Source organism: Eutrigla gurnardus, assembly GCF_963514095.1.
Source record: "Eutrigla gurnardus genome assembly, chromosome: 16".
NCBI lineage: Eukaryota > Metazoa > Chordata > Actinopteri > Perciformes > Triglidae > Eutrigla > Eutrigla gurnardus.
In genome coordinates, this window is record NC_139927.1 from 2,605,098 (window position 1) to 2,624,630 (window position 19,533).

At 46.7% G+C, this 19,533-nt stretch overlaps 1 protein-coding gene across 1 annotated transcript in view; it reads right to left on the reverse strand.

The window, feature by feature from the left end:
* Nucleotides 1–19,533, reverse strand: part of hivep2a (HIVEP zinc finger 2a) — an 83,167-nt gene that overhangs the window by 13,460 nt on the left and 50,174 nt on the right. Inside the window, exons 4-9 of the mRNA XM_084030839.1 lie at nt 4,630–4,703; nt 3,226–4,511; nt 1,165–3,023; nt 785–1,045; nt 339–507; nt 69–162 (exon numbers count right to left, since the gene is read on the reverse strand). Of these exons, the coding sequence (XP_083886965.1) occupies nt 69–162; nt 339–507; nt 785–1,045; nt 1,165–3,023; nt 3,226–4,213 (3,371 nt within the window). The 5' untranslated portion in view covers nt 4,214–4,511; nt 4,630–4,703. The remainder of the gene's footprint in view (nt 1–68; nt 163–338; nt 508–784; nt 1,046–1,164; nt 3,024–3,225; nt 4,512–4,629; nt 4,704–19,533) is intronic.

Consider the following 19,533-nt stretch of genomic DNA (forward strand, 5'->3'; position numbering starts at 1 on the left):
TTTGAATTTGTCCGTTCCATCAATAAGAAGTATTTGCGGGCTGTACAGGGAATCCCAGAATGATTTACCTGCAGTAAAGAGGTTCGTCCTGCAGGCTGTCCTCGCTGATACTCTGCTGCAGGAGATGCTGATGGTGCTGTTGGTGTTGGTGGGATCCTCCTCCTAATGGGATTCATTAGAAATGAAAAGTCTTCCCGACAAAATGACCTCCATATGTTAGACTCATATGTTATCATGAAGCTGCGGTTTGAATAAAAGCTTTGAGAAAGCATCACGGATGATTAAGCAGCGATGGATAATTTGACAACACAGTCTTTAGCTCTGTAATTCAAACTTACCACTGGAGCTACCGCCAACTCTCTTGGTTCTGCTGGCTACATCGCTGCTGCTGTGGGGGGACACTTCTGGGCCAGACCAGGCCCCATGTTCCAGAACCTCCTGTTTGATTGACATCTCAGCAGGCCCCGGGTCCTGGACGACTGCCTCTGGATAAACACTCAGTGAAGCCTGTCAAATGCATGCGTGAGCAGGGGGACGTGGTCAGTCTCTATGAATTCAAATACCGTGATATTTACTGAGTACAGAGTCTGTGCAGCTGCACCGTAATAATGTAGTGTGAGGACATCTGAATGAAGTTGAGGTTCTAAGACGTCCAGTGGTGCCTTGGACTTCACTCAGCCCCGTTTCCCCTCTCCCAGCTAGGGAGGGTCCATGGGTGCTCAAACTAAAGAACAATCAACACTTGCAGTTTTTAGATAATGACAATCGTAGGGAGTTTCTTTACCTGTCGGACAAGATATCCACGCCGGCGTTCCTTCATGGCAGAGGCGCTGGAGTATATCTCTCCCTGTCTGGATGAGGACAGGCTTCCGTAGTCAAAAGATTTGCTGCGCATTTCAGGCAACTCGGTGGGCAGCGTGCATGGTGCCTGCTCCGACGACGACCGCCTCATCTCCCTCTGCTGGTGGTGGCTGGAATGACCACTGCCAGGCACCGTCAGGAACTCCGACTGCTTGGGTCCACCGCCAGATGCCAACGAATCATCCTGGTTCACAAAGACAGTGTATTATAGGTGCTGTGTGACTACACAGTAAGAGGATAGCAAAAAACTATTGTAGGTCCAATGCCATGAAGACTAGGCTAGAACCGCTGTAGGGAAGCTACCTGTTTGGTGGGTGAGGCGGACTTGAGGCCTTCCTCCCTGTCAAAGGACATTGAGAATGAAGAGGAGTGGGACAGGTTGCTCTCCTGACTGGGGCTGCGAGACAGGCTGGTGCAGGTGGACTCGAAGCTGGATTCTCCCGATGAGTGCTCCATATCCGCCAGGCGCAGCCTCTTCTTCTTGGGCGGGAGCTTCTCCGACGGCATCTGGGCGAGTGTGTCACTCCTCTGCGGCAGCTGGAACTCCTCCACGTGTTGCAGCTGCTTCTCCGGTTCCTTGGTCATCGGTGCTTCTGGGTTTTTCTCCGGCTTGTCCGGCTCCTCCGTCACCCGGATCTCAGGGATGTTGGGTTGTCGTACTAGCTTATGTGGGATGTGGAAAGGCTGGCCAGGGGATGCGGCGGCAGACGAAGATGAGAGGGAAGCCAGGTCACTGTCACTTTGCAGCTGCTGATCCATGCTCTCCGTCCTTAGCAGGGCAGATTCAGGACTCAGAGCATCTTCAAAGATCTCTGTGTCGGATTGTTCGGAGTACTGGCTGGATAGAGCTTTATCTGAAGGCTGATATCCCGGCTGCTCAAAGGATTCTGACTTCTCAAAGGAATTTGGCCGGCTGAGGGAGTTGGTGTGCTGAATCACTGATATGACATTCCCGACTGCCTTCCTGCCCTCAGAGTCAGGAAACAGTGCGATGTCCTCTGAGCACATGCTGGCACAGGTATCAAAGCTGTCCGACTGGCTGTGAGCACTGTGAAGAGAGCCCTTCCCTGTTGGGGTGCCTCTGGACCCATCAAGACTTCCCTGTTTGAACTCATAATCCCCTATCATCTCTACTGAGCCACTACAGCTGCTGTCACAGTGCCCAGTGTCCTCTTCATCCCCAACACTCGTCTCTTTCCTCCTCTTTCTTGTGGCTATTTCTGACATGCTAACTTTAGCACCATATGGGCTGTAGGCAATGTGTTCTGGGACTCCCGGGTTGCGTTCACCAATCTTCATGCCGAGAGGCGAAGCGAGATTCTTGGGCATGTGTCCGTAGCCCTCGGCCTCTCCTACGTGGGCTTCGTTAGCTGAGTGTTCAAACGCCGCCTGTCTTCTGAGCCGGCGCCCCGGTGGGTAAAACACATCGTCCGACGTCATCATCTCGTCGAAGGAGTGACTGCCTCGAATCGCTGGGGGGACGCTAAGGTTCGGAGGAGAGGAGGTTGGCATGGAGTTACTCCTAATTAGTTGCCCAGAGTCCGATGGAGGCTCCAGAAGCCCTGTACTGCTTTGACAGGGTCCCGTGGGATACTGCTTGGGATCTCCAGAGACTCCTACATCACCTCTGAAACAGATATGATCCTCAGAAATCTTACCCATGTCCAGTTGCTTCAGGCTCGCTAGGCCTGGGTCCGCCCCTGCCATGACCGCTGTGATAGACTGTCTGGATCTGGAGTTTGGTCGGTAGTACCAAGTCCGACCAAACATAATCTCTTCGTATGTCTTTACGTTAGTATTCGGAGGACTGATCTGCTGCTCCGCACTCTCGGAGCGTGAAAAGTAGCCGGAGTCTGTGCTGCCTTTGCTATGAGGACTGAGGAGGTTCAAGGACTGGGTCATGGGAGAGTCGGAGTCCTGACCTTTTTTCTCATTCAGCCTCAAGGCCAAACGTTGTTTGATGGTGGGGGAGTCATCCAGTGAATGTGCTCTTCCAGCGTGTGATGCCAACATGTGGTGTGAGCCCTTTATGTCCTGAAAGGGGGGGCACTCCATCCCCGTGGAAGGAACCCCCCCGGGCTTGGGGACAATAAGGATAGGCACTTTCATAGACCCCACCAGCAGCTCTTCAGCGGAGTCTGCATATGCTGGCTCCACACCACCTGGAGCACAAATCAACAGATTAGAACCGTTCAGCAACAGCAAAACCACAAAATTCCAAATGTATTATTATAATCTAAGCATTGTAAGTGGCACCTATATATTAAAATCTTTTCTTTTTTGATCACTTAAACATTGACCGGCCATAGCTTATGCATTAAAACCTTGTTCATAATAATATTTTTAATGTTTGTGGACAGTGACCTGTGTTCTTGTCCGCCTCGAAGGGGATCTGTGGGATGGGGCTGTCTTTGTCCGTCAGCATGGTGGAGCCCTCCACACCTTCTTCGTCTGTGTCGGTACTCTGCTCTCCGTCCGAGTGGACCTCGGCCTCACCTACCGGGGACGCCTGGTCCATGTCCCCGCCACGTGCCACGGTTAGCTCTGAGAACGGTACGAGTCCGGCCTTGATAGCGTGAGCATGGGACTTGCGATGCTTGTAAAGGTTGCTCTTGGTTTTGAAGGAAAAGCCACAGGGTACACAAGGGTATGGCCTCTCTCCGGTATGCGACCGGATGTGCTTCTTCAAGACGCTGGGCTTGGCACAAGCTCGACCACAGTAGTGACAAATGTACTTTCCGGGCTTTTTCGGCTTCTGGTCTTTTTTGCTGAAGACCTCCTCTCCAGGCTCGGGGCCCGACTGAGAATACTGTCCGAAGGAGCTGGGTAAACTGGGAGATTTCTGGCGGGGAAACCTCCCGGCCCCAGCCCCATGAGGATGAGTGTGTCCCGGGTGTCCTACGGGGTAAAGGTCATCCGAGGGCAGCTGGCCTGCAAATGGCCAGGCATGAGGCTCGAGTCCTGGCTGGGGTTTGGCTCCTGAGAGGAAGCGCTCGGTTTGCGGGTGCTGAGGGTACGGCTGGCTGAGCTGGTAGGAGTATCCCCTTGGGAACCCCTGAGCAAAGGGCCCTTGGGGTTCTTGAGATGGTGGGCCTCCCATGGCTCCAACTGCAGAAGGACCAGATAGCAGCTTCCCAGAATTCCCTGTGATTGCGTACTTCTGTTGGGGTGCTGATCCCCCCGTGGCACCACATGGCAAACTCTCACGTAGTTTTGCCTCTGGGTCAGCAAAAGTGCTTCGTTTGGTGGTAGCAGAGGGCTCGGACGCCCACTTTCTCTGTAGAGGTGCCTTCTCCTTCCCCGGTTCCTTACTGGAGCATCTCGGCCCGGCAGGTGATTCACGAGCCTCCATGTTTGTGAAGCTCTTCTATGGGTTAGAGACGGTGGGGAAGTCGGGAAGGTTCTGGAGGCTTACAAGGTCCCAAAACTACCAGACATGGTAGCTGAACCTCTGTGGGCTGCCGACAAGTTCACAGAAACAGGAAGTACCCGTTCATCGCTGAAACAGACGGATTGTAAAGCCAGGCTGGAAACAGGAATCAGGAAGTGGGAATAAAAGTGGAGCCTCAGTGGATAACATCAGAAGTCTTTCACTCCTTTTGCCATTTTGTAAACTGTAATGTTTCTGTGCAGAAGAATCCTTTTGAGATCTAGAGACGACACAAAAACAAGGAAAATGTTCATGGACAACCTCACGGTGTATTTCATACCTGCAGGGAATCGTGGTTAACGCAACATACTGAATGTTCTCAGAGTGTAAATACTAACTTTTTTCTCTGGGAAAGTGCTTGTAAAGTCTCTTTCTTTAGCTTCAAACATCATCCAATTTTCTCACCAAAGACCTGCAACAAAAAAACGAAAGACAAAAAAAGACAATTAGTTTTTTTTCATCCACAATAATCCATGAACACAATCAAACAGGTAATAATGGTACAAATGAGGAGCTAACATACAGCTTGTTGTGCCATGCGATACAACATTACGGCTGCTAAGTGCAACATAACACCATCTACTCGGTTCACGGAGGACTCACGTACATGTGCCAATGTAAATGTCATTGATTGCTCAGTTAGTTTCTTCACACTGGAATCCATCTGAGCTTTTTTCCCTCCCCCCTCCCTCCTCCCTCCACTCAGTGAGTCACCGATGCAAAGTGAGCCCACGCTGTTCCTAAAAAGACACAAAGGCTTATAAATAGCGCTGTGGAAGTGACGTCGGAGTGTCATAATGTGTGTAGGCGTTCAAAAAGGCCGAGTCGAAGAGCAGCCATCAGCGCTGGCACCTTCGCTTCCTCCCCGGGTGTCACAGTTTCATCTATCTTGGTATGTACTTCTCAAAAAGCAAGCCAGAACACACACACACACACACACACACACACACACACACACGCATACCTACGTACAGTACTCACAGGCATTGCAACTGCACTGCAAACACTGCAGCAGGCATGTGTGTTTGTGTTTCCGTTCTTTAACGTTTCTCAACCACACCAACACCTGACACACACACACCCTGCTGAAGTTGCATTTTTGCTTTGTATTTCCTCATCTCAGGGTTTTTAAACGACCAACACGCACTCTGATTGCGCCACACACTCACACACACACACTCACACACACACACACACACACACACACACAGGCCCTGATGACGTGGGTGTCTCGGGGCCAACGTGAGATCTATATATAGCGGCGGAGGGAAACATGCTGTATTGGTAGCAGCAGGAATGTTAACTTTGGGCTACCTCGGCTTTCTTTCGCATGCAGCCTTCGACACAAACACCAGGAACATTATCTCAGAGACTGTTTGCATGTTTCCATGTTTTCCATGGTGTTAAGAGAACAAGAATGTGGGCCAAAACAACCCAAAAGGACTCTTTGAAACAATGATGATCCAGCACACGAGTGTCAGTCTGTGCAGACGGGAGGTAAAGTTGGTCCTGACAATGTTGAAACACACATTGAGACTGCAAAAGGTCAAAGGTGATGCCTTCAGGGACAATGGGACACGTACCTCACACAGTGGTGTAGGGCTGGGTATTGTTTAGAATCTCACGATTCGATTCGATTTTGATTCGTTGGGTCGCGATTCGATTCAATATCGATTCGATTCGATATTGATTGAAATGCTTCGATATCGATTCAGTATCAAGTAGAAATACACAAGTAAGAGTACCAGATCATTTTTTCAAATAATTTATTTAGTTTCATGCCTTATGAACAGCCGTGGTATAACTCATAGCATGATAAAACAGGACACTGCTTAAACACTGAACTACAGTGCATGTAACGGGTTCACACCGGCCACGGAAGCTATGGTAGTAGACAGTAGTAGTGCAGATATACCGTTGAAATGCACATATTTGTTTATCTACTCTTCACATTTATTAAATGTATTTTCTCTTCCTGTTTCCCAGTGCGAGTTGAGATACACAACTATGATCGCATTTGTCAATCGCGGTATTTTATTTTGAAAATTGACCGGATTGTCTCGTGTCTCTTTGTGTGATTTCCTGCCAGAACTGACGCGTTCTCTCGTGGCACGCGCTAAAAATAGAGCAGACGCCGAAACGATCGCTTCACGGCGCGGGACGGCCGCGCCTATTCGCGGCGCTCCGTGTCTGGTGTGAACTACACTATCGCTTAACAGGGGCGCCGAAAGGAAGCGGGCTCCGCTACGCGCCTATTCGCGGCGCTTCCGCGGCCGGTGTGAACGCTGGGGTGCAGTCGAATAGTCTTTTTTGCTTAGGAAGGTTCCTAACTGAAGAAGTAACCCGGAAGTAAACAAGTGGCCGCCATGATAAGAGCCGTTCGAATTCTCTAAATGCAAAGGAAAGGAGCTCCAATGCTTCCTTTCAGAGCTCCTTTAGCATAGGATGCAACGGACCTTCCTATGCGAAAGGAAGGAGATTACGCCAACCCACAATTCTTAGCGAGAGCAACATTTAAAGTGCCGCACACCTCGGCCGTTCATGAAAACAAACGATATGTGTATTTACATATTTAACAATGACTTTCATGCAGACATATAGTAATTGGAATAGTGATGATAAATGTGTATGAACAGTGATAATAATTGAATGTTTTTAAAAATTTTTTATTTCAATCATGTTACAAATGTTTGACAAAAACGAAACTAAAACCACAAATGAAACGTAAATACAGTAAAAACGGTCAAACAGGAAGGAGGAGCTGCTGGACCTGAAGCCGGTCAGTGAACCAGCTGTTTATAAAACCAACATGTGGAGAAGTGGACGATGCGTTTTTTGTAGTCCATTATTGTAGTTTCTCCAGTGCAGACGCACGTCAATCGCCGGTGTCGATCATCAGCTGTCAATCATCAGCGGCCGCGTTATAATGACGTAGCTTAGTGAAAGTCCGGTCGGATTCTCTGAGCACCGCGGTCGACTATTCCTAAGTCCTTTTGAGTTCTCCTATCGCCTTTCCTTAACCCCGTGACGTTTTCCCCAGAGGTCAAGGAATAGGAGATAGGAATAGGAGTTAGGACCTTATTTTTTGACTATTCGACTGCACCCCTGTACTCGCTCCGGTCGCCATATTGTAATGGTTTGGTCTAGTGCGGCCCCCGTCCGTACAGTGCGAATCACACGAGGGTGTCGGTCACAGCGCCCCCACTGGCCAGGGGCTTGAATCGATTCAGAAAATGCCTGAATCGATATTGAATTGCGGGGAACAGAATCGCAATGCATTGCTGAATCGATATTTTTACCCATCCCTACAGTGGTGATAAGTTGACACACTGTGATGAGGGGAAAACAATGATAATAGCATTATTGTCTCCGGTGGGCCGGTCGGACCCCAATTGAGTTTGTTTGTTTGTAAGTGTTTGCTTTTGAAGTATTAACTAGCTTTATTAGCTTAATTAGGAAGAGTAGAGTTGAATGTACCCGTGTTACCTGGATATATCATTTTCAACTGTACTCATTGGTGTACCTATTTATTGTCTTAATTCACAAAAACTGGAAAAAGTAAAGTTTAAAAACACAATGTTGAAACAGTGAAACACACCAGCATTGTAGCATTGTAGCATCGTAGCATCTATAAGGCCTGTAGCACACACCAGATGAGCTGCACAGACGAGCGAGTAAAGGTCCAACTTCAAAGATGTGTCATACCTGCAGCAGAATTAATTGACATAATGACTTCCACGACTAGCGAGCTACATATATTTACGTTGTTATTTAAAAAACAGCAACATTTAGCTCCTGATTCCTGATTTCTGGCTACCGACGTTCTCAAAATTCAAACACTTACTGTATCTCTCGCTGCCATTTGGGTTTCGCAGTTTTACCGACTGCTACCTGACACACACACAAACACACACACCCCGATAATAACTGTGACTATGAAAGCATGTGGATCGTCTTGCTGAAAGCCCAGGTGAACATCATGTAATGCTGACTGGTTTTGAACGTGTAGAATGGTCTGAATCGTAGCAGAGTGAGTGGGAAAGTGTAGTGAATGGCTTACATAAAGCTTTATTCATACAACCTGCTCCAGTTCCTGTGCGTAGGAGAGACATAGCTACTGGTGTGTGTGTGTGTGTGTGTGTGTGTGTGTGTAGGCTGGCAAAGGGCATGACGAGACACCCAAGCTGTAGGTAGGTCAGAACAAGGCGCACACAGAGGCTACACTCAGAGGTAAAAATAGTTCGGCACACACACTCAAACACTCACAATCACAACGCTTTAAATAACCGGAGTTACTTAACGTGAAGGAGCAGAGATCAGATCGGTTTTCATAGACATGGAAATAGATCTAGGTGGTGTTTTATACCCACACTTACTTTTCTCAGAATAACAAACCCCATCCAAGTGTCTTTTGTTTGTGTTCCTACCTTCCAAACAGCACAACGTGTCCCGAGTTATTTAGTCAAAAACGCCCGAGAGCATCCCCTGCTTTCTGGTCTGGTGGACTCTCAATGGACCTGTCCATCAGCAGGTAAGCCCCGCCCCCTAAAGCATCCCCTGCTTTCTGGTCTGGTGGACTCTAAATGCACCATGAACAGCGGCGCCCCCTGTTGGACACCTTGCTTTCTTATGCCTCCTTGCTAATGTGGACTTCATGGACTCGCTTGAAGCTAGTTGCTGATTCACTGAAAACATAATCCACAATGCAGCTTCACTGAGTGGGAACATGGAGAGCAGCGTTGACCCCGTTAACGTCTCTAGTACAACACAACTTACTACCATCAAGTTCTCAATTCCTGGTCAGTTACAAAAACACTACTGAAACTTTAATGATAGGAGAATCTCCGAGGATCTAAGAAGTTGTTGCATCTCGGGGCTGTTTGCAGAATGAGTGTTGTTTGTCCTGCAGCCGGATCTCAGGATCCCAGTGCTGCTCTCTAGTACTTGGAGACGAGCTGATGCACGAGAGGTTTGAGAGAACCGGGGTGGATGCAGGTATGTACAAGTGGACACACACACACCAAACCCTGGGGGTACGAATACTGTGTGGGCATTAACCATGCAGTATGAACAGAAGGCTGTGTGTGTGTCTGTGTGTGTCTGTGTGTGGTGCTCTATGAAGTGTGTGGGAGGCTGTTCATCCCTCTCTCTCTCTCTCTCTCTCTCTCTCTCTCTCTCTCTCTCGGGTATAATGTTGCCAAAACGACAAAATAATAGATCAACATTTGTGCAAAGCTCTACTTGTAACATTATCAGTGTGTGTGTTTAAAGTCAGGGTTGTGATGCATTCATCTCTCCTACACACACACACACACACACACACACACACACACACACACACACACACACACACACACACACACACACACACACACACACACACCAATAATCCCTCTCCTACAGTGTCTTGTTCAGATATGCAGTAGATAAGCCTCTCATTTACTGACAATGAAAGACCCAGACGAGGGCAGAGCTAGTTTCTGGTCTGTGTGTGTGTGTGTGTGTGTGCATGTGTGCGTGTGTGTGTGTGTGTGGTGGATAGTTATTCTTAAATTGGCCTGCCAGGGTGCCACATACCGACCAGCATGTTTGGAATTCCTGTGACACAAAAAACCCTAGAGAAATGTTCGAGTGTTTGTGATTGTGTGTCTGTGATTGTGCGTCTGTGATTGTGCGTCTGTGATTGTGCGTCTGTGAGCGTGTGTCTGTGATCGTGTGTCTGTGATCGTGCGTCTGTGATCGTGCGTCTGTGATTGTGCGTCTGTGATGGTGCGTCTCTGATTGTGTGTCTGTGATTGTGCGTCTGTGATTGTGTCTGTGATTGTGTCTGTGATTGTGCGTCTGTGATGGTGTGTCTGTGATTGTGCGTCTGTGATTGTGCGTCTGTGATTGTTTCTGTGATTGTGCGTCTGTGATTGTTTCTGTGATGGTGTGTATGTGATTGTGCGTCTCTGATTGTATGTCTGTGATTGTGCGTCTCTGATTGTATGTCTGTGATTGTGCGTCTGTGATTGTGCGTCTGTGATTGTGTGTCTCTGATTGTATGTCTGTGATTGTGCGTCTGTGATTGTGTGTCTGTGATTGTGTGTCTGTGATTGTGTGTCTGTGATGGTGTGTCTGTGATTGTGCGTCTGTGATTGTGCGTCTGTGATGGTGTGTCTGTGATTGTGTGTCTGTGATTGTGCGTCTGTGATTGTGCATCTGTGATGGTGTGTCTGTGATTGTGCGTCTGTGATTGTGCGTCTGTGATTGTAATGCAGCAAAATATATTTAAAATCCTAACACAATAAGCAAAGGAGACAGAAAAGGAAGAAATGACACAGGAGAAGGAGACGAGGAGACAAGTGTGCTGTGAATGGACAGTATAGATGTAAGGACACAGGGAAACACTCCATAGAAAGGACAACTTAGGAAACACTTAAAGCATCGAGGAGAGGAAAAGGAGAGGAGGATAATGAGCAAGTACACGAAGCTGAAACTGATGATGGAGAGACAATAACGGCGAGAGACGACAAGAGCAGAAGAAGAAGAGGGCGAGTAATAATAATGTGAAAAGGAAACAAAGACAAAAAAAAGGATACAAACCGGGGGAAAAGGACACGACAAACCTGCGTAACTGGTGCAGATTCAGGGAGAGGACTGAGCAGACCGATAAGGACTCTGGGGAGGTAACAGTGTTTTGAAATGGGACGTGGCCGGCTGATATCAGGTTACTGCACCACCACGATCGTATACCAGATACATGTATGCATGGACGAGACGCACTCTATCACACACACACACACACACACACACACACACACACACACACACACACACACACACACACACACACACACACACAGGCCGGGCTCATATTTCTGAGTGGTAGAAGTGTTCTGGTACTTTGGGTGGTCAGACGCTGTGTAAATTATTTAAACATGTTACTAATGGTTTCCATTCAGTGATTAACCACTTTATACCGCCTGGAGGGGGGGGGGGGGGGGGGGGGAGTGTATGAAGGGGCGATGGAGGGCAGCTGGCAATGTGTTTGTTTTTTGGCTCTGCTCTGTTTGGCCTCAACTGGACCGAAACCACACACACACACACACACACACACACACACACACCTCCATTAAAATGCTACCTTTGTTTTAGCTGCAGGGAGACAGGAGTTCCTGGAACAATAAGCCGGACTGCAGAGTTGAGTTGAGCACCTTCATACAGAATCAGCAGCATCTCAGCTGAAGACGAGGTCTGGAGATGAATTATTATTAGTTATGAGTTATTATAAACGCTGAACTACGATCCGTCTTCGACACACAAGAGGAATGCTTTGTCTTTGTGCGGTTAGATTTTTTCCTGTAGTCACAAATATAAACCGTTTCTTTTTGATCTGTTGTTTTTGGTGACGTGGTGATGTCACCGACGTCGTGATGTCACCGACGTCTTGGTCGCCGAGGTGGAGTTGGTTGAGGCGATTCAGTACGTTTGGTGAATTTGACGTGTTGGGCTCAGTGTTCTGGTCATTAAAGATGTGGTTACACGCCTGCACGCTTTTATTTTACCAAACTTTATTTGCCAAAAGTCATTTGCTAAATAAACAAATACCGTGCCAAAGTTTTAACCTGCTGGCGGTAAAGAAAGAAAGAAAGAAACAACTGAATGAACGTAATACAGGGATTCACAGAATCGTCCAACATTGAGGCTTCTTTGTTGCATTTTTGTTGCCAGACAAAATATTGCAAGACCTAATTGTATTGCAGTCATTTATAAATGTATAAATAAATAAAAATTCACTCGATCAGCAGTTACACTGCATACCTGCTGTCTTCCATCAGGTAACGGTTTAATGCAGCTGTAACTGAGTGGAAACGCCGCCCTCCTTCTGCAGCGGCGCTGCGTCCTCTTGAGCAAGGCACTTGAGCTCAAGCTGCTGCAGAGAGACGCGGCAGCAGGAGGCCGCGGTTCAACAAGAAAGCTCCCAGCATGCCAAGCGTGCAGCTTCATGGGACGGGAAGGGATCCCTTCATTTACACGGCAGCGATAATCCGGAGAGCGGTTCACACACCAGCTTCTCCAACTTCTATTCCTGCTGCTCTCACTTCCTACATTTCCCAGAGAGCTCTTTGACAGCCTCCGGAGGAAGCGGCCGGCTGGTTGCTGGTTGCTGTCACCTCTGGGTTACATGTGTAGGTGGACGCAGAGCTCTTCCAGCCGAAACGCACCGAGACTTCTTTCCTCGTTGAATTCTGCTCTATTTCTGCTCGTGTGGGTGCAAACAGAAATCCGCCTCTCTGCCTTTCAGAAGATGGATTTATTTCTTTCCTGTGAGAGCGGAGCTGCATCGAGGCTGTTGCTCATTGAGGGAACTGTATTCTCTCTAAAGGACCAACTTCTCAAAGTCGGCCTCCAAAAATCCTTTAAAAAAAGGGTTAACGTGGAAAGAAAAGATGAGCAAAAGCAGATTGAATATAATATGAATGAAGCCATCACACCTCATTAACAACATTAATCAAGTCTGTCAACTTTCAGCCTTCAGTTGCTTTCAAGGAAAGTAAAGAATGATTTGCCAAATTTAATGTTTGAGACCATTTTTTAAAGACTGCAGGCCCATAAAAATAACACAAATAAGCAATCCTTACCCTGCTCTCTTTAACTGCTATCATTCACGTTTATATATGACTGGTGGATCGACTGATTGATCGACTGATTGGCCTCCGTTATCACGCGTCTCTGGAGTCTCTCACTCCGTCAACATCGAGGACTTAAACCGCCTTCTGTTCTCCATCGAAGCAGCCGCCATGTTTTGTTTTAATTTGGCGGCATCAATCAGCAGCGGAGTCGAGGCGTCGCCGTGGATACGGATTAAAAAAGAAACGGTGAGCGAAGAACAAGGAGGTGTGAAGAGACGGAGAGAAGAGGCTCTGCAGGAAACGAGTGAAACCAAATCTAAGACAGAGAGATGAATGAAATGAACTTAATCTGAACCGTGATGTACACACACACACACACACACACACACACACACACACACACACACACACACACACACACACACACACACACACACACACACACACACACAAGCAGACAGCTAGTAGACAGTGATTTACAGCAGATAGGAAGTCAATTATGCTACTGGATATTTCTGTCAGAAAACTGTGTGTGTGTGTGTGTGTGTGTGTGTGTGTGTGTGTGTGTGTGTGTGTGCCCTGAATAGCGTTGTGTGTGGGAGGTGGCAGCACAGGCAACTTTGCTGAGACAGGATGAGTGTGTGTGTGTGTGTGTGTGTGTGTGTGTGTGTGTGTGTGTGTGTGTGGAGGAGGAAGTTCTCAGTGTGCCAAGGTTACAGTGCTGCTGCTGCTGTTGAATTACTGTTATAAAAGCCTCAGTTACACAACGGAAATACTCCAAAACTTAAAGCTGCTCTGTGAATCTCAACTTCATGATCCGTCTCTTCACATTCATCAGGACACATTTCCTCTGTGTTACACTTCCAGAGCAGAACAAGCTGATGATGATGATGATGATGTGAAGACGACGTGGATCTCAAACAGCAGGTTTACACATACAAGGAACTGGTCTCTGTGTGTTGGTGCATAATAATATACCATCATACGTTGCAAAAGGCAGAATCTGGAATATCATAAGAAATGCATAAAAAACTAAATATGTTTTCGATGTGGAAGAGCTGTAGATGTTGTGCCTATAATGTGCAAACTTCCCACAGCGTCATGTTTCAGTGGTTGGCTTCTTTTCACGCACAAATGCAAATCCTGTCAAACCCTGTCAGACATTGTTAAATCCTGACCCTCGCAGGCTTCCATAGGTGACCCGCAAGGGTTTCACTGTGTTTCTGGAAGAATCCATGCGGTTCAAACTGCTACAACACATAAACTAAACCAACAAATATGGTTTGACGAAGACAATGGAGGGTTTAATTGGTCAATGACACAAACACAACAAAGAAGAGTAAATCAGAAGAAATGGAGCAGCTATGTTTTGTTTCTAACTCTGGGATGAACTCAGAAACGCCTGCAGGGTCTGAAGATGGAAGAAGAATGCAGGAGGAGGGTCTTTATTTGTCTCTCACTTTTGGCTTTGCTGGTCGGTTCAGTAAATACATGAAAATGTACCAGTAAGAGACCCAAACCACTGTGTGCGTGTGTGTGTGCGTGTGTGTGAGTGTGTGATGATCTCTGTACGATTCTTCATGTGTTCATGTGTAATTATGTGTATCCAGTCGCGAAGTCTAGAGAGGTGAGGTCACTCTCAGCTCTGTCCAGTGTACACAACTGTGTGTGTGTGTGTGTGTGTGTGTGTGTGTGTGTGTGTGTGTGTGTGTGTGTGTGTGTGTGTGTGTGTGTGTGTGTGCGTGCGTGTGTGTGGTTTCAGCTTTTCTGACACACACAAAGGTTTCTACCATAATGGTCCTGGAAAAGTACCTTCAGTGTTGCATCCAATAACCACCGGCGGTGACGGTACTTTACAAATATGTTGCTTTAGTTAAATCAGCTGATCGTAACGCGTTACACACCCGACTACCCATCAACACATCACATCATCACACAATCAGTTACAACGCCGCCTCAGTGATTAAGTTTCACATTAAAACGGCTCCAGCTCTTATCAGGGGTTAATCCCCACTCTTCCCTGGAAGACTTTTATTGTGAAACTCCCTGAAGGAAGTGGGTTTCACCGACAGCAGCTTGTCAGGAAACAAGTGGGGAATATGGTGAGACGACGCCTTTGCATCGACAACATGAACGCAGTGAAAACGTAAATCACACACATTTAATTATATTATTTATCAAACAGCACTGATTACACTTTACAGCTGTTCAATTCATAACAAGCTGAAATTCTATTTATTCTTAAACTATTATTTTTATACAATATATATATATATATATATATATATATAGTGGCTGTTCTGGAGCTTTCAGCCGTATTTCATATGATCTTCCTCAGCAGATCCAGATCCTCCAGAACAGGGACTTCATGGGTTGTTTAATCTCAATGTTTAACACGCACACACACATACACACGCACGCACGCACGCACACACACACACACACACACACACACACACACACACACACACACACACACACACACACACACACACACACACACACACACACACACACACACACACACACACACACAGAGTGGTTAACATGGGGAACACTGAGCTCCATGTTCTGTCTCCTGGCAGACGCTCACATACAAGCGTATACACTGAAGCTACAGCGTTCTCTTTCCTCCACAGCTGTGGCTGGTTGACCAGCATGTTTCCATTTAACAGAGAGACAGAGAAAAAGATGGAGAGAGAGAGGGAGACAGAGAGAGGGAGAGAGAGAGAGAGAGAGAGGGAGAGGAGGGGGTGAAGAGGTGAGGAAGGAAAAACAGGCGTCCTGTTGGTGTAAATTGCCAGTGGAAAAGAGAAGGCAGTCATATTTTCCACAGGGTTGTTGGGCCAGCCTTGAAACTATTACTGAGTTAGCCCTGTGTGTGTGTGTGTGTGTGTGTGTGTGTGTGTGTGTGTGTGTGTGTGTGTGTGTGTAGCTTCATTACATTTTCCACAACAGTTTGCAAATCCAGCAGGAAGCGAGATGGACAGAGGGAGATGCAGACGGACCCTCGGCTTCCATGATGTTTGTTCCTCACAGAACTGATGTTCTACTCTTGAGCAGGACTGAGGTCTAACACCTCGCTTTGTGGAGGTGTCCCTCACTGATCCTCAGACCTGGTTTCAGGGATCCTCAGACCTGGTTTCAGGGATCAGAATTATGGATCATATGAGCTGAAATAAAGCGTTTTGCCGTCGTACATTTTACAACTCAAGTGTGTGAACGTTAAAAATCACGGTTCAGCCGGATCTTTTCTAGACGAGGTGCTTGTGTGTATGACGTCGGAGCTGTCCCACAACAATCTCCTGGCTGAGTGACCTTTAACCCCGAGGCCTGAAAAAGCAGCCAGCAGCCGTGGTGAGCTTCTTCATGTCCAGTTGTCTGTGTGGGCTGGATGTGATGCAGCTGCTGCAGTTTGAGTCAAATTCAGGGCACAAGACTATTCTTGGTGTATCAGAGTGTGTGTGTGTGTGTGTGTGTGTGTACAGGCATATCACTTATGTAAGCTGTTTTCTCACATCTGCATCCCTCCTCTCCTCCCTTCTTCCTTGTTTACTAATCTTTCTTCTCGTCTACTTTTTCTCCATTTCTTCCTTTCATTCACGTTTTTACCTTCGTTTTCTCCTCTCAGTCGTTAAAACCAGAGAAAGCCCTGCAGGCGGGTTTCGCAGCACTATAATGCTGAGTTCGTCCTCCTCTCAGGAAACGAGTTGGCCCGGAGGCCGTCTTTCACAGCGTTGCGTCAGAAGAATCTGCAATCGGAGGCTCAACGACACCGATAACAGAAGTCGTACTACGCCGGGCGGATAATTACCCCAAACTTTCACTTACAGACTTCGCAAACTAAACAGGAAGCAATTAAGGCTTTTGTTACCCGTATTTACCGGGGGAGGCTGACACAGTGTAGGCCAGTATAACCAGTTTTCTTGCTGCTGGGCACTGGAAGCTGCCCATTATGGGGGCCAATAAAGCACGAAGCAAAACATCTAGAGAAGAAGAATTTCACAAAAGCAAATTATAGATACGAGAAGAAGAAAACCCCCATGAGCCTGTAGAAAACATGTTATCACGTAAACGAGTTACAGCCAGTCATGTAGCCACACAACTGAACTGTATTCTGGTCAGGTTTCAAGGGTCAAAGGTCACGTTTGCTCTCAACGAACAAGTTGTTTTAAACTGGTGTGTGAACACGGGAGGAGACACTGGACTTTCACCCAGGAGACGGCTGTTCATGTCCTGTGTGAATCAAGTTAACGTGTATCCAGAAACAGATATGCCGTCTGCTCTGCTCCACCGTGAAAAACAGATAGAAATATATCCATCCCGGGAGAAATATACTTGCTTTAAATCGTCCCGTAAAAAAATAACAATCAATTAGAGAATGGATTTTCCCTCCCCACCCTTATAATCCCTGTTAAAGTGTCAGTCACATTACAGATCCTTCCATACAAACATCACATTTTCTGTCATGTTTCAGATGCTACGGCTAAATGATGGGCGTTACACATCAATACCACTTCAGGAAAGTATTTTGCATCCGACTAAACGCTGAAAAGAGAAGTGAGAGTTGAATCATAACTGGAATCATTCAACGTGAGCTTCCACATGGTGATGACATCAGCAGTATCCATGTGAGAAACTCTGCCTGCTCCCGTACTTTACTTTCACTTCAAACGGTGAGACAACCATGACTTTGTCTTCTTGGAACTGAACAGTTTACAGAAAATGACATTGCTATGTTCTTTGCAGGTTCAGATTTGTAACTATAAGCAAACAAACACTTTTGCTACTTTTCTTAAATAGGAAAATTGAATTCAATCATATTTGTTGATAATGAAAACACCGACTATTAGACAAAGTTACAGGAGCTCGCTGTCACTCGAACAAATCTCTAAGAAAAAGCCTTTAGGTCCTCCCTAACACACGCAGGAGAACTTCTACACTGAGGACATGTTTACTGTTAGGCAACGTAAAAACCAGCTGATAATATATGAGACTGATCAGCTGATAAACGGTGGTTTGGATCAATCTGAGAATCCATAACATTTTGAATTAAAATAAGTAGTTTCCTCAGCTTCCTACTTCTGACTACTGACAGGATGTGAAAGGTTCTCCAAGAAGACAGCAGCCAAGCTCCTTTCTCGCAGGTCAACGTGATGTTTACAGGACATTATTATCATATTATGTTGTTATTATTATTAGAACTCCACAAGGAAGTGGAGAGTAGAGTCAGGGTAGAAAAGTCTTCCCAGCCGGGATTCAAACCAGCGGCGGGTTGATGGATGAGCCTGTTTCCTAGCACCCTCCCGTCCTGGCTCTGTATTTATTCTCCAGTTTATTCTCGACACAGTGGGGGCGGCTGGTTGAATGACTACTGTCCCCAACACCCGGTACTCACACACACACACACACATACACACACACACACACACACACACACACACACACACCAGTACTGTCCACCCACGCACACGGCTAATCTCTGTCCCCTCACATCCGCAGAGCAGCAGGTAGGTAGGAGGTGTGTGGTCTGAGAGTGAGTGTGAGTGTGTGTGTGAGTGTGTGTGTGTGTGTGTGTGTGAGTGTGTGTGTGTGTGAGTCTGTGTGTGTGTCTGTGTGTGTGTGTGTGTGCGCGCGGCAGGATGACTAACATCTTATAGAATTAAAAAGCCTGAACTCTTCGCAGCACAGATGGCTCAGTGAGCCAACTAGACAAATAAGAAACTGCTAATTCCACTCCAGTTTGTGCTGAAATTCTTCCTCAATGTTTCTAGTTTCATCCAAAAAACAACAAGTGTCACATTGTGTGTGTGTGTGTGTGTGTGTGTGTGAGTCCTCTACACCTGCAGGTGAAATCAAGTTCCTGTTTCGTTTCCTGCTGCAGGTTTTTGCAAATGATTTGCATCTCTTCTCTGCAGTGTTCTTTGTTTTGCTTTATTGCAGAAATGTAAACATATATGGAATGATGACAGAAAACGTCTGCTTGTTCAACCTGCCCGAGTGTGTTTTCTATACGACACCCCAATGCACCTAAATGTCCCTGCTGGGGGGGGAGACATCTTGTCTCCATGGAAACTAAATGGATGTTTACTGTGCACACACACACACACACACACACACTTGTGTCAACTGCTGCAGCTTTCAGCGTTTCCTTCAGATCACACTGATCATTTTATAATACTTGAGATGAAGAGAGGCGGAGAGAGAACAAAAAGGCCTACAGTGGATGGACCAGGGGGAGGGGGGGTCATGTGCAGAGGTCAGGTGCATTTCAGCTTCCAGGAAACAGAAAACAAAACTATTCATTCAGATTTTTCCTCCGACTGATTAAAGATTCATTCATTCACTCACACTGGTTACGACTTAATGCTGCAGTTTGTCTTCAGTTTAAAAACATGTGCAAATGTTACATTTACAAAACCAATAATGACGACTGTCCGTCAGAAGGGAAGCTATGACATCACCACAATCTTCTTTGATGCTTTACTAAAGTATCATATGATAGGATGTTCACAGACCTGTATTGATCCCCGATGGGAAGCATTAGGTAGAGATGCTACACTAAAATAAGAATATAGAGATATCAGACCAGTACAGGAAGCCGTCTGTCAGCATCCCCTTTCACAA